This window comes from Armigeres subalbatus, chromosome 2, assembly GCF_024139115.2.
Source record: "Armigeres subalbatus isolate Guangzhou_Male chromosome 2, GZ_Asu_2, whole genome shotgun sequence".
Taxonomy (NCBI): domain Eukaryota; kingdom Metazoa; phylum Arthropoda; class Insecta; order Diptera; family Culicidae; genus Armigeres; species Armigeres subalbatus.
In genome coordinates, this window is record NC_085140.1 from 422,947,796 (window position 1) to 422,969,283 (window position 21,488).

The following is a 21,488-nucleotide window of genomic DNA, read 5'->3' on the forward strand; positions in this document are numbered from 1 at the left end:
GACGGATTCTATGTCACTATTTATGAATATTTATACTGTGGGGTAAGCAGAATGCGATCGAGAATCCAAACATATTCGAGAGCCTAACTGCAGACCTTTCTGATTTTCTAACATGTAAAAAATGTTTTTCTAATCAATAATCTCCATAATCTAACTATTCAGATATAATCTTTTTAATTCTACATGAACTTCCTGGTGTTTCAAATAAAACAAATGGTGAGCGAGGAACTGCTGAAATGATCAAACTATCAGTACTTGAGGATTTCGCAAAATATATTCTGATGATAGTTTTTACATTTAAAATTGCCTAAACTTTGAAATTTTCAATGAAATAACTGTGAAATTTTGAATATTTTTTAATTTTACATTTAAACAATCGTTCCATATTCCTAAGAAACTTATGTTTAAAGAATTTTGAAAGCCTAAACAAATTATTTAGGTTTAAAAATGATTCTTTGGCCTCCGGCACGAATTTATGCTAAAATTTAACGTGTTTAAGTCTCTCATTTAGAAATTATTGTTTACTAAAATTCTTAGATAAAGTATAAGAAATCCCTTACCGTGCGGGACCGAAATCCGTACAGCACCGAAATCCGTCCACCTCATGAGATATCAATAAATCAAAGGGGGATAAAGGTAATTAATGTAGGAATAATTTATCTTATCCTGTTCAGATACTTGGCAGTAAGCTTTTAGGCCATAGAAATGGAAAGAAGGCTATGAAATTAAAACAACAAAAATCAAAAAAAAAGCCGCCCACCAAACGCGGAGTTTTTACTGCCATTTTGTTTTTGGGTAGAGCATAATTGCACCAAAAGTAACTATGTTTTAATTGCTAACTGCCAATCATTACATAAGATAAGCGGAATACAAATCGAAGGGATCGCTTCTCAAGGTGCGTATCGAACTATTTACAGTGGTAGTTTAGTCAATCAGACTGCTTCAGTTTAAATATTTAGTTAAAAAATAGCTGTACGGATTTTGATCCTTTGATTCGAAATCCGTCCACGGTGGACGGATTTCGAGTCAGGAGTAGTTGATTTTATTCATTATTTTATCATGTTTTTCGTAATTTTTAATGAGTAAATGTGAAACACTTCAAAAGTAGAAGCCTTCTTGATCCTGTGTCAATGACGAACGTTTCATTTACATTCAATTCCTATTTTCTAATGACTTTTTCATAGTAAGGTGCTTAAGTGAACGGATTTCGATGCCCCACGGTATTTATTTTAGAGGAGCTTCAAAAGTTTATCTCTGTATCTGACATCGATCCTTTAAACTAAAAAAAAAATGGAATTTGTTACTATACACCCAACCGGTGATTGTTAGATTTTTTAACAATTCTCTGTAAAAACCTACCAAAACCTGTATAAGAGCTAGTATATGCGAAAATGCTAGATTCTTATTTTTTGTATAAGAGTCTATTAATTTTACATATTCCCAGTTCTTATATAGGTTTTGGTAAGTTCTCATACAGAATTGTTATAAACAGTCTTATTTTCTGAACATCAATTTTTTTTCAATTTTTAAAAGTTTTTCAAACCAGAAATTAGATCTATTTTAGATTTATAAGCTTTGTGAGTTGAAGGAATTCGATACTTATCAATTATTTACATGATTTTCAGTCGTAAAAAAGCATTTTCACATACAGAGGTTGTTGGAAAAACATTGTTCCCTACGATAGTGTAGAACTTACTGAGAAATTATTGTTTCAATTAAAAACATTGTTCTGTATAACAACTTTTTACTCACTGCCTAGTTATTAACTTCATAATCAAGTATGTTTTGAACATTTTTTCTACATCAATAAGTGTTACTGGCTAAATTATTCCATATCTTATTTTAAAAGAGCTTAAGTCTGTCATGCAAAATTGCTTCATTTCACTCATTTATCAATCAAGGCGAAAATACAAAAAATCCTAAGGTGAGTCATTTGGATATCGAATCATGCAAGATTTTGCCTTGATTTAAATCGTACATTGCGACCTTGAGTTTCTCTTGTCACGAACTGAAAGTCACTATTTGGTCACTTTTTCTACGAACGAAGGTCACTATTTGGTCTCTTTTTTCGTCAACGTTGATCACTAAAGTCACTATTTTGAGCAGCATTGATCGCTACCAGCCCTGCAATAAGACTATCATTTGTCATTTGGATTGATACAAATAAACAAATAAACTCCTATCCCTACCTCCTCGTGGGGCTGGCCGGGATACAAGCATCCTTAGAGAAGATCGGGTAACCAACCCTGGTGGGAACTATGGTCGTATGCTGACAGGGAATGGGAGGTTTGCTTTTCCCCAGAGGTGCAAAGCTTACTGAGCATCTTTATTCCATGTTAGGAGCGGCTCACAACTGCGTCTGTACTCCATGTTAGGGGCGGCTCATCATCGTCCGAGTGCCAGCTAGGGACTCTAAATGAAACTGTGCACCATGGTCCACCGGAAATAAGGAGGAATGGTCCGGAAATTTAGGGGGTTTGGTGTCAGTCCCTGCAAGGCAACCAAAAAAAAAAACGCAACGAATAATCAACAAGTACTCTCTTGTTGATTATTCGTTGCGGACCGGCAACCATCGGCGATGACCACTGCGACGAAAAGGGACTAGCGATTGGAAACTCAGTTCGTGGAACTGCGAATCTCTCAACTTCATCGGGAACACACGCATACTCGCCGTTGTGCTCAAGGATCGTGGATTCGGCATCGTAGCGCTGCAGGAGGTTTGTTGGAAGGGATCAATGGCGCGAACGTTTAGAGGTAATCATACCATCTACCAGAACTGCGGCAACACACACGAGCTGGGAACAGCTTTTATAGTGATGGGCGATATGCACAGGCGCGTGATCGGGTGGTGGCCGATCAATGAAAGAATGTGCAGGTTGAGGATCAAGGTCGGTTCTTCAACTTCAGCATAAACAACGACCAAACTCCGGAAGCACTGATGATGATAAGCTGGAACGTGAGTACGACAGCTGCTCAAGCCACGACGTCAAAATCATCATAGGAGATTTGAACGCTCAGGTTGGCCAAGAGGAGGAGCTTAGACCGACTATTGGAAAGTTCAGCGCTCACCGGTTGACGAACGAAAACGGCCTACGACTAATTGATTTCGCCGCCGTCAAGAATATGGCCATTCGCAGCACCTGCTTCCAACACAGCCTTCCGTATCGGTACACCTGGAGATCATCACTGCAGACTGAATCACAAATCGAACGAGGCACGATACAAACGGGCGCGGACAGAACTCGATTTCCAGGTCCAGTCCAACTACCAGGAGAGCTGTTTAAACACGGTGGACACTTGGACATGCACTGGCTAGAGCGCTGCACTGAGTAACTACCAAGGTTTGGGAGGATGAGGTTCTGCCGCAAGAGTGGATGGAAGGTGTCATATTTGATTATTTGTTTATTTGTTTATGTGTTCGCCGTACGACAGTTATTACAGAAATGCCGCGATTACAGCGTGCTCACACATCATCGTCTATAAAGTCGCATATGATACAATCGATTGGGAACAGCTATGGCAGCAATTGTACGAAAACGGATTTCCGGATAAACTGATAAATATATAATACATAAACGGTTGATCAAGGCGACGATGGATCGAGTGATGTTCGTAGTTCTAGTTTCAAGGGCATTCTCGAGTCCCTTCGAAACGCGCAGAGGGTTACGGCAAGGTGATGGTCTTTCGTGCCTGCTTTCAACATCGGTTTTGATGAAGGATATACGAAGGGCAGGGATTGACGGTTTTCACGAAGTCCGTTCAGCTATTTGTTTTCGTCGACGACATTGATATCACGCCACGTAACTTTTACCAAGATGGAGGAAACCTACATCGGACTGAAAAGGGAAGCAAAGCGGATCGGACTAATCATCAGTACGTTGAAGACGGAGTACATGATAGGAGGAGGCTAAAGAGAGAACAATATAAGCCTTCCACCACGAGTTTGTATCGGTGGTTGAAAAATTCATGTACTTGAGCTCACTGGTGACTATACAAGCAGAGAAATTCAAAGTAGCATCAGTAGATCTCCCTCGCCCCTCCAATAAATGTTTTATTTATTATTTTTGTTATAATTATTTTAATTTCATTTCATTCATTGAAGTTATTGATTAGTTTCTTGACAAGTAAAACTAGCCCAAGCTCTAGCGTACAATTTCTGTACGATGTAGCAAAAGTGTCGTAAATAGATTGGTAAAATATGAAGAACATTATGGTCATGGCCATTAAATTTATAACGGTCAGAGCCACTGAAGGTAAAATTATAGAACTCATACTTCCCGTCATTGGACTTATCGTTCTTTGGGGCATAGATGAGGTTGCAGAGGTCCAAATAAAGTAACATATTTTTATTACTTTTATGATTTTTGTAAATTTTGTGTGCCTTAGGCTTGCGAGTTCTTAAGTTCTTAATTTGTCGGTTATACCAAATAGGGTCTTTCTTATAGATATAGCATCATTTTCGCTTTAGATATTCTATCACTTGATTGTATCTTTTACAGATACGTATTTCGACCTCAGTCGGGTACAATCAAGTGGTGGAATTAATTGGGATAGTACGAAACAGTGAGGACATTACACTAAAAGCTCAAAATAATTTTTTTATCATTACTGTTGTACACTGTATAGATATGCGTATCACGACCTAGAAAGATTTTACTCCATATGCCTGTCTGAAACGTGCGTGTTCTAACATGCCCTCCTAATTATATTTGCCTAAAATAAAACATATAATAATAAGTTAATTTATTTATTGTCTCTTTCACTTCTGCAGATCCGCTTCACTACTGTTCTTAACCTTATAAATGGTGATCATTACTGTGGTTGCATACAAAACATCCCATTTGTTGCACAATCTTTTTCTACGAACGATGCTTGTTTCCTAAAGCAGGTTGAACATTGATAACATCAAATCCAGCATAAACCGATTCTAATCCTTTCCACTGATGAAATCCCTTGAACAAATTCAAGCTGATAGATGTTGCAGACGTAGCAACTACCAAACCATCTCACGTCACGAAGATTGTTGATCAGCGCTCCGCTCTTCAAAAAAGGGAAGATTGCGCACATACTTGATCGGACCCCGCCGGACAACAAGTTAGGCAAGGGGAGGAGGGGGGCAGTTTTGTTGTGATTATGGTAGCGAAGGCACTATAAGATGAGGACGAGATGGGGCGGGATGCTGCTGCGCACGGCAATGCGCCCATCGCCGTAATCATTGCCGGTCCACAAAAGTGTGGTAACGGATGAACTGATGCTGATATGCGTTGAATGCTGTTGGTCCGAATGAGAGCTGCCGCGAGCTCGTTAAGAATTTAAGATGACGAACGGGATGCAGCAGTCCAGTTGTAGCCGTTGACGGGAACGTTGCTCAAGCGGGTAGTCCGAATCTCAAGAAGCAAGGAAGAAAGTGGTGAATTGAAAGAAAACGAATAGGACGAAGAGTGGAAAGTGTAAGTGAATTGAAATGTTAAGATAGGAGCAAACCTGATGAAGGTACAGTTAAAGCGAAGGTCAACTGAATGGAGTTTTGAAGTTATGAGGAAGGGTGAATAAAGAATCAGAAGAAAATTGATCGTTGACGTCCAATGAGCATGCTTAAAGCTGATAAAAATGTCCTAAAATATGTGGAATTGTGGTATACGTGACAAACGGTATTTGAATGAATGGTGGATCAGTGATGACATGTGGCTTGTGATTAACGCAGAGCAATAAACATGCTCTGAACCGATTAAAACTGCTCCTTATCAAAATGAATTAGGGACGTGAAAACATTCCATTCGACAAAGGCTAGAATTGTAGAAGTGTGTATATGATAAACAATATTTAAGGTGAAAATAAGATGAACTGCTTATCACAGTAATTGCAGTAGACGAAACGCAATTAGAGTATTATCCCGTGTATTATGATGGTTCAAAATGCAATCCTAACGTGCACATGTTTCATCATCATTGAAAAGTTAAAAAAATCCATCATCGATTTCTGCTTCTTCTATGAACTTTTTGGGTCCGGTCATTAAGAACATCACTGCTGAGAGTTTTTAATAAGTTTCAACGATACATTCCATTTTTTTTAGAAATTCAATACAAAAAGCTTAAGGTTGAAAATTGATCATTTTTGCTTGACGCACTTTGTGGATTTTCCCTTTTACTATTATTACAAAAGCTTGTACTGACGAACTGAGCCTATAGCTCATGTATGATCAGAGAAGCAGAAAGATCTCCTCAACTAGACCGGGAATCAAACCCGCCCCACCGCAATGTTAACACTGAGCATTTACCGATTGGATTATTGGCATCGATTGAACGAAACATTGTAATGAGTACCTGATCACTAAAATGAGGATTGAAACATACAACGTATCGACATACATAAGCTCGCAAAAGGACTGCAACGCTAAGATTTTGAATGATTTTTACATCAATCTGGCATTGGGTAACATAGAGTTAGACCATGGATCTATGATTTTTTTAAATTTATTTTCTGGAAACATATTAAGAATCCCCATGATTTCATTTAAAAAACGATTGTAGAACTACAAATCCTAGAAAACATGAGACAGCCGAAGCGGAAAACATGTTTATCAAGCGTGTTATCAATGACTATTTTTCGAGATTTGTGCCAAGTGAGGTGCCGGCCATATTTCCAAAGCGCTCGTCCTTCAATTCCGAGCATTCTAGTAGCTTTTGTTCCAATAGACCAACTAGAAGTTGGTCTGCCTTTCAACTTATTACATTTATTAGCATTCTTCAGTAGATAATTAAAGGCTTCATATACTACAATGGGGATTTGTTTTTTGTATAGCAAGCAGAGTGATTCACTGTGTTCAGATTGAGATTTTTTTCCACATGACAATCTTAGCCGCATCGTACTACGGAGTGTAGTTAGCTAAGTATTTTAAACGTAAGAACCAAGAAACAAGCTAGCCGTTCCGGGATTCGCACTTCAATGTCATATAGTTATTAATCTTTGACAGGACTACCAGGACTTACGTACACCACTTCTCAGGTTCTCCAAAACGTCCTGCAGATTTGTGAATTCTATTCATTCGATCCTCAATCTATTTCTGGCTTTCAAGTTTTACCGAAACATTCTGCAGTTCATATCAATAGTTCTCTGAAAGGAGTGCAATTGTCGCTGAAAAATGCTAAAAACAGGCAACAAAAGAGACTAGTTATATTGTATTTGTCACTATTGGCAGAGGATGAAGACAATGTTGCATTCAATTTTGGGATAGGGACACTGCGGGTAATTCCGTTCATCGTCATAGGGGCTGAAACCAACGAAAGTCCATTTGCTAGAACTCCACTATAGCAGAAGGTTTTTCCTGAGCTTACGATTTGGTACGAATGATTTCTACAACGACTCAAATTGATAGCGTATGGCTATTGCATCTAAGTGTTGTAGCGGTCGCAATGTTCCTTGAATTCCAAATCCTCTCGGGATGTCGACGGGAATCCTCCAGGGATTCGGACGGGAATGTTTCAGATAATCGGACGGGAATATTTCATGGATTTTAATGTGAATCTTCTAGAGATTTCAAATGGAATCCTCCTGGAGTTGTGGCTGAAATTTTCCCGGAACTCCGACGGGAATGTCCCAGGAGTTTCAACGGGAATGTTCCAGAGATTTCGTCGGCAGTCCTCCTGGAATTCCAACATAAATGCTCCAAGGATTTCGTAGGTAATGTTCCAGGGATGTAGAAGCAAATCGTCGAAGGATACCGAAGCAAATAGTCGAGGGACTTCAAAATAATCCTCCAGTGATTCCAAAGGGAATCCTCCAGGGATGTTGAAGCAAATCGTTGATTCCGAATCAAATTTTCGAAGGATTACGCGGCAAATCATCGAAGGATTTCGAAGCAAATCGTCGAATGATTCCGAAGAAATTCGTCTAGGGTGTCCAAACTAAATCTTTGAGGAATTCCGAAGTAAGCCATTCTGAAGCGAATCGTCGAATGATTTCGAAGCAATTCGTCAAGGGGTTTTGAAGCAAATCTTCAAAAGGATTCCGAGCGTCGAGGATTCCGAAGCAAATCGTTGAGGGATTCCGAGGAAAAACGTCGAGATACTCCGAATTATATATTCAAGGGATTCCGAAGCAAACCGTTGAAACAAAATGCCTAGGAATTCCGAAATAAATATCCGAATGATTCCGAAACAAATTTTCATACGACTCCGGAGGAATTTCGAAGAAAATCAACGCGAAATTCTGAAGAAAAACCTCCATGGATTATGAAGGGTATCCCTAACAGATTCGCAACGACACCAAACGGTATCCAGTGTGAATTCTTCTGCATTCCGGTTGGAATACTTCGATGGTTCTGGAACGAATTCTTCAGGGATTCCAATGAAATTTCTTCTCGGATTCTGATGGTAATTCCTCTCGGATTCTGATGAGAACTCTTCTCGAATGCTGGTGGGAACTGAGGAGATTATCATACTGCTAGGCAAACGAAAGTCTGCTGATAAACTGTCACTCCAGTCCGCGATGGTTGACTATGTCTTTGACTGCTCGCGAAATGCCATGATTGCTTTGTTTGATAATTTGGTGGCTCTCCGTTGTTGTTCATATGAAGCTTGCTTTGATGCTTTCAAATCAATTAGATATTGCATTTTCATAATTAACACGAAGTGTAACTTCACTCCCACATAGGAATCTTTATCATAAATGAGAAACAAGCTGATTTGTCTACCACTCATTTCATTATGATAATGTGAACATGGGAGATAACCCTTTTGTCTTCAAACTTCTTCAGTAATTGATTATGCTATATGTTGAAAATTGAAATCACTGCTAACTAACTTTTCAAATCCTAGGGGAGCATTTTTTTCTATGGAGGGCTAAGTTCCCCTTTATTTACGCCAATGGATTTAACTGAAAAATTGAGTTGTAATGCGTATTCAGACAGTAAGTTGATTCTTTTTTGAGATTCAATATCGATTGCCATCAACATTTTAGCTTGCAATTTTTCTGCTAAAATGCTGCTAAACTCGGTTGTGGGCACCCTCCTTTTATTGTCAATTCGTTCAATATCACTGTAGTTATCAACAAACTTATTTTAACCTTTAAACTGCCGGGACGAATCTTGACTACTCAGAACAGCTCATTCTCGGTAAATTTTCAACTAAAATGCAAGCGGTTTCAACTGTGACCAAGGGGAATAGTAGTTCCAGAGAGTAGACGGGGTAATGCTCAGGATGACGCTACCTCTTTTAGAGGGGGGAGTTTTGAAGTGTGGCATAAGTAATTTTTTGAACAAATGTTCAGTGTTTTAGTATAAGTAATGAATGGTCAATGTGAATGGTTGACAACAATAGCCAAATCGACATAAATTGATGATCACCGAACAGGTTCCAGAAACCCGCAATATACGGTATAAAAGGCCAACATAGAATCACGGAATAACTCGGTCTACCGACAGCTCAAACTTCTCACAAATTCATGAGTAAAGAAAACGCTAGTTAGCTTCTTGGTAGGGTAAAACTGGTTATTCGATGGCCACGGAACGGGTTCCGGGAACCCGAAATTTTCAGTACAAAAGACCAAAATAAAACCATAAAAGAAGTTAAAGGCTCCCGACACATGAATCTTCTTAGATCTTCTTATGAGTAGTTAAGAAAATGTCAAAGTTTCTTGGTAGTGTAAAACTGGCCATTTGATGGCTACGGAACAAGTTCCTGAAACCCGGAATTTCCGGTACAAAAGGCCAACATAAACCTACCTTGTAAAACGCCTCAGTTTCTTGGTAGTATTCTACTAGCATTTCCTCAGTTACTAATTGAAAGCTTTCCTATGCCCGCCATTGCATGAGTAAGTATCTTGTGTGGCGAGTACAGGAGGTCGAGAATGTTTCCCACTCGAAAACATTGCAGACCGGACGAAGAATCGAACTCGCCATTTCTGGATTAGCAATCCTACGCCTTTACTTGGAAGGCTAACTGGAGACCCAACAACACTTTTATATACCTTTTCTTTTAAAATATTGATTTTTGATTATTTTTCATCGATAGTTGTTGAATAGTTTGAGATTTTAAAAGTAGAGGAATATAAATGTCCATAAAGACATACAAGCTATAATTACAAATACCATCCATTAAGTGCAGCGACGTAGTCCTACGTCAGCTTCATGTACCACCAAATTTTAAATGAATGTCAAGAGTCTAGTTATTTTGAGTAGGAGATCATTTTGTTATGTAGCTAGTTTTGTAAAGTTTGTGTCTATGTTGAAATAATTCGGTGTTTCGGTTGATATTGGTACATCGAAATACCATATAGGATAGGGAGGCATTTTGGACCAATTTGACCACTTTCTACAATACACTTAAATAAGTATGGCATAGTGGGACCAAATTGATTAATATAAGGTACACTGGGAGAAGTGGAAAAGGAAAAATCGATAGATGCATGTTTGAATTAGTGTAAAACCAGTTTAAATAATCTAAATGCGTTCAATCAAAATGGGCTATCAAAAACAGTCAATTTTGCCCCAACTGTGCGGTGATTCATACCATTTTGGTGGCTTGAAAGTTATGGGAATAGATTTTAAAATTAGGAGTTGTTTTTCCACTTACCCTAGTGGGATGGGGTAAGTGGAAACCCCATGTTACCCTGAACTTCAATAGTGATGAGTAGTTACATGTAACTAAAATCAATACGATAATTGCTGTGAGTATCTTTTGTGGAATTATCTAAACGGAATATATCCTCAAGGAATTCTTGTAATAGCTAGGGAAGGGCTGGTTTTGCCTTCTCGAACACTAAGTGTACGTAAAATCTATATGTTCGCCCCAAAGATGAACGTTTTAAAGGAAGTATGGGACTTACAGGGTTATAAACTAATCATCTTAGTTAAACGAATTGAGATGATGTCTGTGTATGTGCGTATGTATGTATGTGTGTGCACATAGCACGTACAAAATTATCAGCTAATCTTAAGCACTTGTCCTTAACCAATTTGTTCGCAAAAAAATTGCATTCAACGGCGAAACTTGTTATGAATAAAAATTAATGAGAATTATAGAATATATTTACCTATCAGTGCTATTTTTAACTTTCTTATACATTTTTTTCACATGTAAAACATGTAAAAGGCATCAGTACCGATAGGTGGATTAATCAGGCATTTTCTCATTTATATTAGTCCAATCACTACTGAATTCTCAATGATAACAAAGAGGAATATATTAGGATTCACAGCTATCGATTTAAACCCTAGAGGGAAGAAAAGAATTGAGTAATTAGAACATTATCCACTTCCCCCACAGTGTTTGATACCTGGGGTAATAGAATTTTATTTTGGATTTTATATCTGTATATACAATCGGATCGTTTGTTTGCAAAACCGATTCTTCTTCTTATTGGCATTACATCCCCACACTGGGACAGAGCCGCCTCGCAGCTTAGTGTTCATTAAGCACTTCCACAGTTATTAACTGCGAGGTTTCTAAGCCAGGTTACCATTTTTGCATTCGTATATCATGAGGCTAGCACGATGATACGTTTATGCCCAGGGAAGTCGAGACAATTTCCAATCCGAAAATTGCCTAGACCGGCACCGGGAATCGAACCCAGCCACCCTCAGCATGGTCTTGCTTTGTAGCCGCGCGTCTTACCGCACGGCTAAGGAGGGCCCCTACCGATTACATTGATCTTATTTAATTATCTTAAAGATAACTCGTCCAGCTCAAACCTTTGCAGGGGTATGTGGCGGGACCATCATCATCATCATCATCATCATCATCATCACCAAGTGTAAATTGTTTGAATTATTTGCTTTCTTGGTACAAACCACTATAAATGGAATGGGATTAGTTCAATTGTATTATAATGGTCACCTGTGATATAAATTCACTTGAAAAAGGGACAATTCTCGCTTAACTTTTCAAAAGGACCTAAGTAACATTTTTTTCATGAATTAATTTGAATATGTACTGCAATCAAAAGCTAACATGTTTTTCTGTTGATTGCGCTATTCAAATTAAATCATGAAAAAAATGTTTCTTAGGTCCTTTTGAAAAGTTAAGCGAGAATTGATGCAAGTAAGAATTAATTTTATGGATGCAAAAATCAACTTTTCGCGAAACCTAAAATTACAGTTCAAGCGTTAACCGTGTTAGTGAATGTATTATACAAATTTCAACATACATACTTTAAATTACTTAATTTACTTAAATCACGAAAACAAATGTATAGGTGTTCACTTAAGGTTTGGGAAGCTTTAAAAAATAAAAATAAAAGTTGTATAAAACAAATAGCGTGACCAAGTGGTTGAGAGGAGGGGAGCTCGAAATTACTATTTTTGCGTGATGCATTAAATGAATACAGGGGATGGACAAAATAATTAGGATAGGCAAATTTAGGGTAAAATTAGATGTGTTGTAACTATCTTAGTTATCATCCGATTTTGACAATTCAGGCATGCCCGAACTAGAAAATTAATGCAGTTTGACGGTATGTCCATGGAACCGACTATGGGCACCGGATTCCGGAGATATTCCGGGTTTTTTGAAGGTAGGTTCAAAACCATAAATTTGAGGTGGATATTAGGAGAAGTTGTGGTTAAAAATTGAATAATATTAGTAACCACAAATGAAGTAGGGCTCTTGCTGATTGGAACCACATATTGAGATTTGGAATCGGACCAGAATCAAGTGAGATATGGCCATTTCTTTAAAATCGGTTCCGATCGATACTTATCAAAGGAGTCAGGCCACAACTTCATTTGAATCTCGCTTTTTGATAGATCGGCCACTATGATTTTATTCTAGAAGTGCTCCAATGTGTCCAGAATAAAAAACCAATTGAATAAACGGATCCTGGAGTCGCTGGGATGTCCCCGGGGAACCTGTGAATGGGGACATTTAAGTTTTAGCACCAAAATCAGTCATTCGACGGCTCTTTTTTCATGGTTTTCGATCAGGAAGCGAAGTATGAATATGAAATGGTCAATTTACGGTTCTGACCGATTCCAGGATCTACGGATTGGCCCCGAGGAACCTGTGGAAGAAGACATTTTAGTTTTAGCACAAAAACTACCCATTCGACAGCTCTTCATTCATGGTTATCGATCAGGAAGCGAAGAACGAAAATAAAATGGACCATTGACGGCTCTGGCCGCTTCCAGGACCCAAGGATTGGCCCAGGGAACCTGTGGAATGGGACATTTTAGTTTTACCACCAAAACCGGTCGTTCGACGACTCTTTTTTCATGGTTTTCGATCAGGAAGCGAAGTATGAATATAAAATGGTCCATTGACGGCTCTGACCGATTCCAGGATCTATGGATTGGCCCCGAGGAACCTGTGGAAGGGGACATTTTAGTTTTACCACCAAAACCGATCGTTCGACGGCTCTTTTTTCATGGTTTTCGATCAGGAAGCAAAGTATGAATATGAAATCACAGACAAACAGACGTAACTCTTCATACAAACTGTTTGAAAAATTATCGTCATTCGCTTTTCGGAAAACACTACTGCCATCTGTTATCAGAATCGCGAAAAACACAGCCGGACATGATTATTTACCATTTGACGTTTGCTCCTAACGCATACATCTATATCAATCATCATCATCATCGTCATCAACACAGAAAACATTCAGCAGCATATACACTAATCAAATGTCAAAGCGATTGAACACTAGCGCCTCTCTTGGCACAATCGCGTAGCATAGATGTATTTCAAATCAACCGTTGTACACGTGTACGATGTTAAAATGAGAAGTGTTACGTCTGTTTGTCTGTGATAAAATGGTCCATTGACAGCTTTGACCGCTTCCAGGACCTACTGGTTTCCCCCGAGGAACCTATGGAAGGGGACATTTTAGTTTTTACACCAAAATCAATCATTCGACAGCTCGTTTTTAATATAAGCAAAGCATTAATATAAAATTGACCATTGATGACTCTCAGGCCGCTCTCAGGACCTACAGATTCCCGCCGGAAAACCAGTGGAAAAGAACATTTAAGTTGCAGCACCAAAACCTTCATCTCGACGGCTTTTTTTTCGTGATTTTTGATCAGAAAGCGAAGTATGAGTATAAATTGGACCATTAATGGATCTGACCGCTTCCTGGACTTACGGATTGCCCCCGGGGAACTGTGGAAAGGGACATTTTAGGTTTAGCACAAAAACCAATCATTGGACGGCTCTTTTTTCATGGATTTCAATCAGAATGTGAAGCATGAACAAGAAATGGACCATTGACGGCTCTGACCGTTTTCTGGACCTACGAATAGCTCATAAGGAACCTGCCTATTTCATACTTCGCTTCCTGATCCAAAGCCATGAAAACAGAGCCGTTGTATGACTAGTTTTGGTGCTAACACTAAAATGTCCTCTTCCACAGGTTTCCTGGGTCAATCTGTAGGTCCAGAAAGCGGTCAAAGCCCTCAATGGTCGCTTTTATATTCATTTCTCGATTCCTAATCGAAACCACTAGAAAAGAGACGTCGAATGACTGGTTATGATGCTTACAGGTTCCCCGGGGCCAATCCGTAGATCCTGGAAGCGGTCAGAGCCATCAATGGACCATTTTATATTCATACTTCGCTTTCTGATCGAAAACCATGAAAAAAGAGCCTTAGAATGACTGGTTGTGGTGCTTAAACTTAAGTGTCCCCTTCCACAGGTTCCCCGGGGCCAATCCGTAGATCCTGGAAGCGGTCAGAACCGTAAATTTACAATTTTATATTCATACTTCGCTTCCTGATCGAAAACCATGAAAAAAGAGCCGTCGAACGACTGTTTTTTTTTGGTAAAACTAAAATGTCCCCTTCCACAGGTTCCCCGGGGCCAATCCGTAGATCCTGGAAGCGGTTAGAGCCGTCAATGGACCATTTTCTATTCATACTTCGCTTCCTGATCGAAAACCATGAAAAAAGAGCCGTCGAACGACTGTTTTTTTTTTGGTAAAACTAAAATGTCCCCTTCCACAGGTTCCCCGGGGCCAATCCGTAGATCCTGGAAGCGGTCAGAGCCGTCAATGGTCCCTTTTATATTCATACTTCGCTTCCTGATCGAAAACCATGACAAAAGCGCCGTCGAATGTCTGATTTTGTTGGTAAAACTTAAATGTCCCCTTCCACAGGTTCCCCGGGGCCAATCCGTAGATCCTGGAAGCGGTCAGAGCCATCAATGGACCATTTTATGTTCATACTTCGCTTTCTGATCGAAAACCATGAAAAAGAGCCGTCGAATAACTGGTTTTGGTGGTAGAACTAAAATGTCCGCTTCCACAGGTTCCCAGGGCCAATCCGTAGATCCTGGAAGCGGTCAGAACCGTAAATTGACCATTTTATATTCAAACTTTGCTTCCTGATCGAAAACCATGAAAAAGAGCCGTTGAACGACTGTTTTTTTTTTGGTAAAACTAAAATGTCCCCTTCCACAGGTTCCCCGGGGCCAATCCGAAGCGGTCAGAGCCGTCAATGGACCATTTTCTATTCATACTTCGCTTCCTGATCGAAAACCATGAAAAAAGAGCCGTCGAACGACTGTTTTTTTGGTAAAACTAAAATGTCCCCTTCCGCAGGTTCCCCGGGGCCAATCCGTAGATCCTGGAAGCGGTCAGAGACGTCAATGGACCATTTTCTATTCATACTTCGCTTCCTGATCGAAAACCATGAAAAAAGAGCCGTCGAATGACTTATTTTGGTGCTAAAACTTAAATGTCCCTATTCACAGGTTCCCCGGGGACATCCCAGCGACTTCAGGGTCCGTTTATTCAATTGGTTTTTCATTTTCGACACATTAGAGGCCTTCTAGAATAAAATCATAGTGGACGATCTATCAAAAAGCGAGATTCAAATGAAGTTGTGGCCTGACCCCTTTGATAAGTATCGATCGGAACCGATTTTAAAGAAATGGCCATATCTCACTTGATTCTGGTCCGATTCCAAATCTCAATATATGGTTCCAATCAGCAAGAGCCCTACTTCATTTGTGGTTACTAATATTATTCAATTTTTAACTACAACTTCTCCTAATATCCACCTCAAATTTACGGTTTTGAACCTACCTCCGAAAAAACCGGAATATCTCCGGAATCCGGGGACCATAGTCAGTTCCATGGACATACCGTCAAACTGCATTAATTTTCTAGTTCAGGCATGCCTGAATTGTCAAAATCGGATGATAACTAAGGTAGTTACAACACATCTAATTTTACCTAAAATTTGCCTATCCTAATTATTTTGTCCATCCCCTGTATATCCTTTATGGTTTTTGTAATATAGAGGATTTATGATCGAAAATTATTGAAGCGGTCAGAAAAATTTACGCAAACTCAAAAAACTTTTTTTTAATCTGACGTGGCTTGGTAAGTGGTTTGACCTTGATGGATTAATTAGAGTTGAGCTTGAGCTTGATTGACTGCCCGTAGTTGCTACTCCATTATGACCAGATCAGCTGTTCTTGCACAGAGAACCAACAGATGTTTGCTTGGGACTAGTACTCATCTTCAATGTACAAGTACTGGTGATCTCATTTGTTAGATCACACTGGCGCCTGCCACGTCAGAATGCAAGTCAATGTAGGGAAGGGGGAGGAAATGATGATGCAATCACTCGCCCACTGCAAGCCGAATATACCTCTGCACTTGCCACGAGTTCATGCGGAATTTGTTGGAATTTTTGGGTTAGGTTCGAGGGGCAGAGGTTCGTCTTGGTTAACGAGCTGCTAATGGTGACAGATAGGAGAAAGCAACTGATAGAATTTCTTATTGGATAGAGGAAACGATCTTTTTCGTTCATTTCCAATTCTAGCAGTTTCACTAGAATAGTCAAGTTGAAGGTATAGTATAGAAATGGAAACGGTATGAAAGTCCATTTCCAGTTCTAGCGATTGCTAGAACAGGAGAAATATAGATTAAGATACAAAGTAGGATTATGGAACGGACCTGGGATTGAATTTACGACCTCCTGCGTATGAGGCAGAAGCAGTAGCCATATGACTACCAAGCCCGTTTGATGGATTAATTAGAGTTGTTGAAAAATTCAATTCTGGTTTGGGTCTGTTCATGGTTTGGAAGCACTTATGTACATAACTAGTTGGGTCAACTAAATGCAACTAGTTCTGATGTGGTTTGGTCGATGCTCGAAAGCGCCATTGAAAGCAGGAGGGTAAAGAAAAAATCCAACTCTAGATCACATGTTGGAGTACACATGCTGAAACCGAAGAGAATTCGCTTTGACGCAGCCGCGCTGTTACCATCTAGCGGCGACGGAAGTGTGCGTGAAATCACTGTTTTTCAACATGGTTAAATATAGGAAGTATATTTTAAAATGCTTTTAAAATGTTATTAACAGTGATAATATTATGTTGAAAACTTTTAAATACGTAGGGTTAGAATTTTGAAAAACTACATGTTAGGCTCCTCATCTACACATGTTTTTTAATCAAAATAATTCAAAAAAAGGAAAATCCGCAATGAACACAGATAGGCATTACGGATATTCTTCTGTAATCAATTTTATTGCACCACTTATTATTCTAACAAAGCAAATACCGTCAACTGGGGGGAAGATGATCATTGAGGTGAAGATGATCATTTGATGTGTCAGTCAAAAGTGACAATTTTTTTATGAAACGGTAGTCAACAATATTCTCCGTTCAAGTAATGTTACCGCTAGGTAGAAATCCGAGTTTTTCGATTATAATCATGAAAATGTATTTTGTGGAAGAAAGAGAGATAGTCATAAATGACGCTATTTTCGTTTCAAATATTGACTTCGTAGACTTCTTTACGTAGTAAATTCAACATTCATACAAATAACCTAGTGTATTTTGACTACTAGGTCATAATGATTTTAGTAGAGCTGTCTTGATCAACTTCACCCCAAACCAGATTACTCAAAAAATGTGTGATAATTTAATTTAATTTAATAAATGCGACTGCATTTCAGAAAACTAAAGTTGTTGATTATTGCAACGTATAGCAGTACATGTTTTGAAACTATTTGTTTCGATTTAAAATGTAAACACACATTGTTATTGCATGTTTTGTCTTAAAAATGATCATCTCCCCCCCCAGTTGACGGTACTTAAGAGTTACTGAAATCCATCGATGGAAATGCCGATGAAGCAAATTTATCTCAATTCTTAAAAAAAACCCTCCCTTATACCTGGAATCAGTAACGGGGGGAAAAGGGCCCTTCGGAATTTGGTCAATCGGTTTGTAATTAATGTAGTCCTTGAAGGAAACCACTTGGAAATGCTTAATCATTTCTTCACTATTCAATCTTTATTGCTGTTATTCCCGGAGAAACTTCTAACGGCGGTGCAGTCTTGGATAATCAAAACGAATAATTTAGACTTTCTTCGACGTTTCAACTTTATTTGGATTTTTCTTCAAGGGAAGAATTCTACAAACGATCTTGTAAAATTATCCCCTTGAAGAAGACTCGAGACAGAGCCGATGGGGAAATCCAAAACATTCATTTTGATTATCCAAGACTGCAACGCCGTTAGAAGTAGCTCCGGTATACCAACATCAATCGAACCCTCTTCATCATCATAACGATTCCGGGAGTCCCTTGTAATAGTGGCCGTAATAGTGACCAAAAATTCACCAATTACAATGTAGGTATTAAATTTCATGATTGCCAAATAACTTTTTAAATAAGATACTCTCAGATTTTATTCGCCTATCATGGAGGTTCCTGAAAATCGGGAATAGTAATCAAAACTAAAAACCATTTCATATAAAATGTTGATGAGGAAATAAAGAAATATTGTTTGTTAGCTCTTTACCGTATTCTCATAGACTTTTGGATCAATTCATAGTCAGTTTGGTTATTACATGGCCCCTAACTATTTTTTTTTCTATTAATTATAGAGCAAGCATTGATTTTGGTGCCCCCTGAAGGGTAGCGTCACTCTTGAAGTGTAATTTTTCTTACGAGCCTACCTTGTTTGGGAAAACATGTCTTCCCTGAAGAAGATATCGAACCCTATGTCGGAACGTTGGACAAAATTTAAAAATTTGTTTTATTAAATCAGACTGCATAGCCGTAAAAACTCAAAATTTAAAAATACTGCCAAACTGCGCTCAAAATCGATGCGTAGTCAATGTGGTTGTCCTTAGATGGCAAAGTAATTTCTGCACAATCGAAAAACCTCAAAAATCAACACTACAGTCGAAGTCAACAACAGCAGTATTTTTAATAGTGTTCCAAGATCTTATTCGGATAAAACTGTTTTCTGTAATCGCAAAGTTGCCGTTGATTTCTTGAAACATATCTTCAAACATATCATATAAACATATAAAGGATCTTCTTGAATGACCAACATTTGAATACTTAATTGAAAAGCAGGCCAAGTTCCAGTAGGAATGTTAGTTATATTGATGAAGAAGCAGCAGCAGGAACATAAGAGCTTATCCAAATTTCCATTTTTTCCACCCGCTCCACTTGAGGCGATGGTTTTATGCCAAATTTTGTATATGTTCTTAAACTCACTGGTACCTCTAAAATTTGGAAGTTCTGTACAAAATTGAAGAATTATTTCCAAACCCCGCTACTCGGAGCGGTGATGAATTATTGCACTCAAACCCATGAACCAGATCTGGCTAGTTTGTCACTCGCCTGTGGAAAACCGGTTTAGTAAGAACATCTCATTCACTTTCATATAATAAATGCAATGAAAGCCAATAAACTAGCACGGCGCGGCGCTTTGACCTCCATAACGGCTTTTTCTATAGAACTCGATCATTTGGCGCGGTAGACATATCACTAGAATTGTAAATATTACGTTTGTGAGTCGTAAGTTCCAATTGATAAGGAATTGCATCAGCCATATTACTCAATGATCAATTCAGAAATCAGTTCTACGTTACTGTAAACAGGTGTTGTCCTACCTATGAAATCTCGGTCTCCATGTAGAGCGATTATCATCTAGAGCAGACACCAATGGGTGTGGCCGTACGCATGATGATCACCAGTCTTCCTTAATTGTAAATATTAATATGATTAATTCCGTTGTTAAACATACGCATCAGTTACTATGAGATGGCTACACACGTATTTTTGCGACCATTGATGGGAAAAATATGTTTATTATATATTTGAACTTGTTGTTTGTAACGACTGTAATCCTAACAAGAAAAATATTTGTGTTTACTCTGCAAACTTGAACCAGTATTTTCCAATCTATTTTTTGTAGTTGAATTTATACAAGAATTTGCTGACGTATCGGAAGAGCGCGCATAACAACTAGTGTAGCAGGAAACTGTTGACGCACCGCCGTTCAAGATGATGTCCAGAAAGTTAGTCGAGCAATCACGTGACGCTGGATTCCAAAAAGTACCAGACCACTTCCAGATTAGCAACTACGGGTATGGAAAGGACAGCGTTAAAGTACTGCACGTGGTACGCAATGGGTTGGTTCACAGTATCAAGGAATTCGAGGTGGGAACTAAACTGAAGCTGTCCAGCCAGAAGGACTATCTTCAAGGTATTGCAGGTTTTGAGTGAAATGTACGAATCAAGATCTTATGAAAGTATTTGGTTTTAGGTGACAATAGCGACATTATAGCTACGGATTCTCAGAAAAATACAGTGTACCTATTGGCTCGTAAGCATGGACTCAAAACACCGGAGGAGTTTGGCATTCTGCTGTGCGATCACTTCTTGAACAAATACTCACACGTAAATGAAGTTTCGATTCATATTGATGAATATCCGTGGTCCCGTATGGGCTTCGGAAAGGGACCTTACCAGGATTTACACAATCATGCGTTCGTATTTAACCCCACTGCCATCCGGTACTGCGACGTTACACAAAAGCGAGGAGGTAGGTATTTGGATCACTTCAACAAATTGAGTCGCATCTCAAATCCTTATCTTTATGCCCCATTTAGATACGACACCCACAGTTATCAGCGGTCTAACCGACTTACGTGTGCTCAAAACGACCCAATCGGCCTTCGTTAACTTCGTCAACGACGAGTACCGTTCGTTGCCGGATCAGCATGACCGCATCTTCAGCACCGTGGTTCGTTCTTCCTGGCAGTACTCCACCGTGACGGGAGTGGATTTCGATTTCTGCTGGAACAAGGTGAAGCAATGCATTCTCAACACTTTCGCGGGCGAAACAGAGAAGGGCATTTTCTCGCCCAGTGTGCAGAATACGCTCTACCTGGCGGAGAAACTGGTACTGGAAAGCATCCCGGAGGTGTCCTCCATCGATATGACTATGCCCAATAAGCACTACTTAAACTTCGACTTCAGTAAGTTTCCCAAGCTGGTGCAGGGGGAGGAGCTGAAGGAAGAAATCGTCTTCTTGCCGGTGGACAAGCCCGCAGGTATCATTTATGCTCAATTGGACCGCAAGTCGGTTCACAAAAGCAAGCTGTAGGTTTTTTAAGTGCGTACATAAGAAAACTAAAAATGGAATAAATCTCGAAGTAATTGTAATGAAGAATTTTACTTTAATGAAGTTTTATTTTATTAATGGGACATCCGTTAAACTGCATTAGGGTGTGGGCTTAGT

General features: G+C 39.1%; 1 protein-coding gene across 3 annotated transcripts; it reads left to right on the forward strand.

The window, feature by feature from the left end:
* Positions 1–5,302: 5,302 nt before the first annotated feature.
* Positions 5,303–21,424, forward strand: LOC134217788 (uricase-like). Of its 3 annotated transcripts, none has more exons than XM_062696604.1 (4): positions 5,303–5,450; positions 20,160–20,450; positions 20,511–20,789; positions 20,857–21,424. In XM_062696604.1, exons 2-4 carry the CDS (start codon positions 20,249–20,251, stop codon positions 21,351–21,353), a joined length of 978 nt encoding a protein of 325 aa, XP_062552588.1. In that variant the 5' UTR covers positions 5,303–5,450; positions 20,160–20,248; the 3' UTR covers positions 21,354–21,424. The 3 variants fall into 3 exon arrangements, with proteins under 3 accessions (XP_062552588.1, XP_062552590.1, XP_062552589.1); XM_062696606.1 differs by having other exon boundaries at positions 5,358–5,493; XM_062696605.1 differs by having other exon boundaries at positions 5,397–5,545.
* Positions 21,425–21,488: the final 64 nt, after the last annotated feature.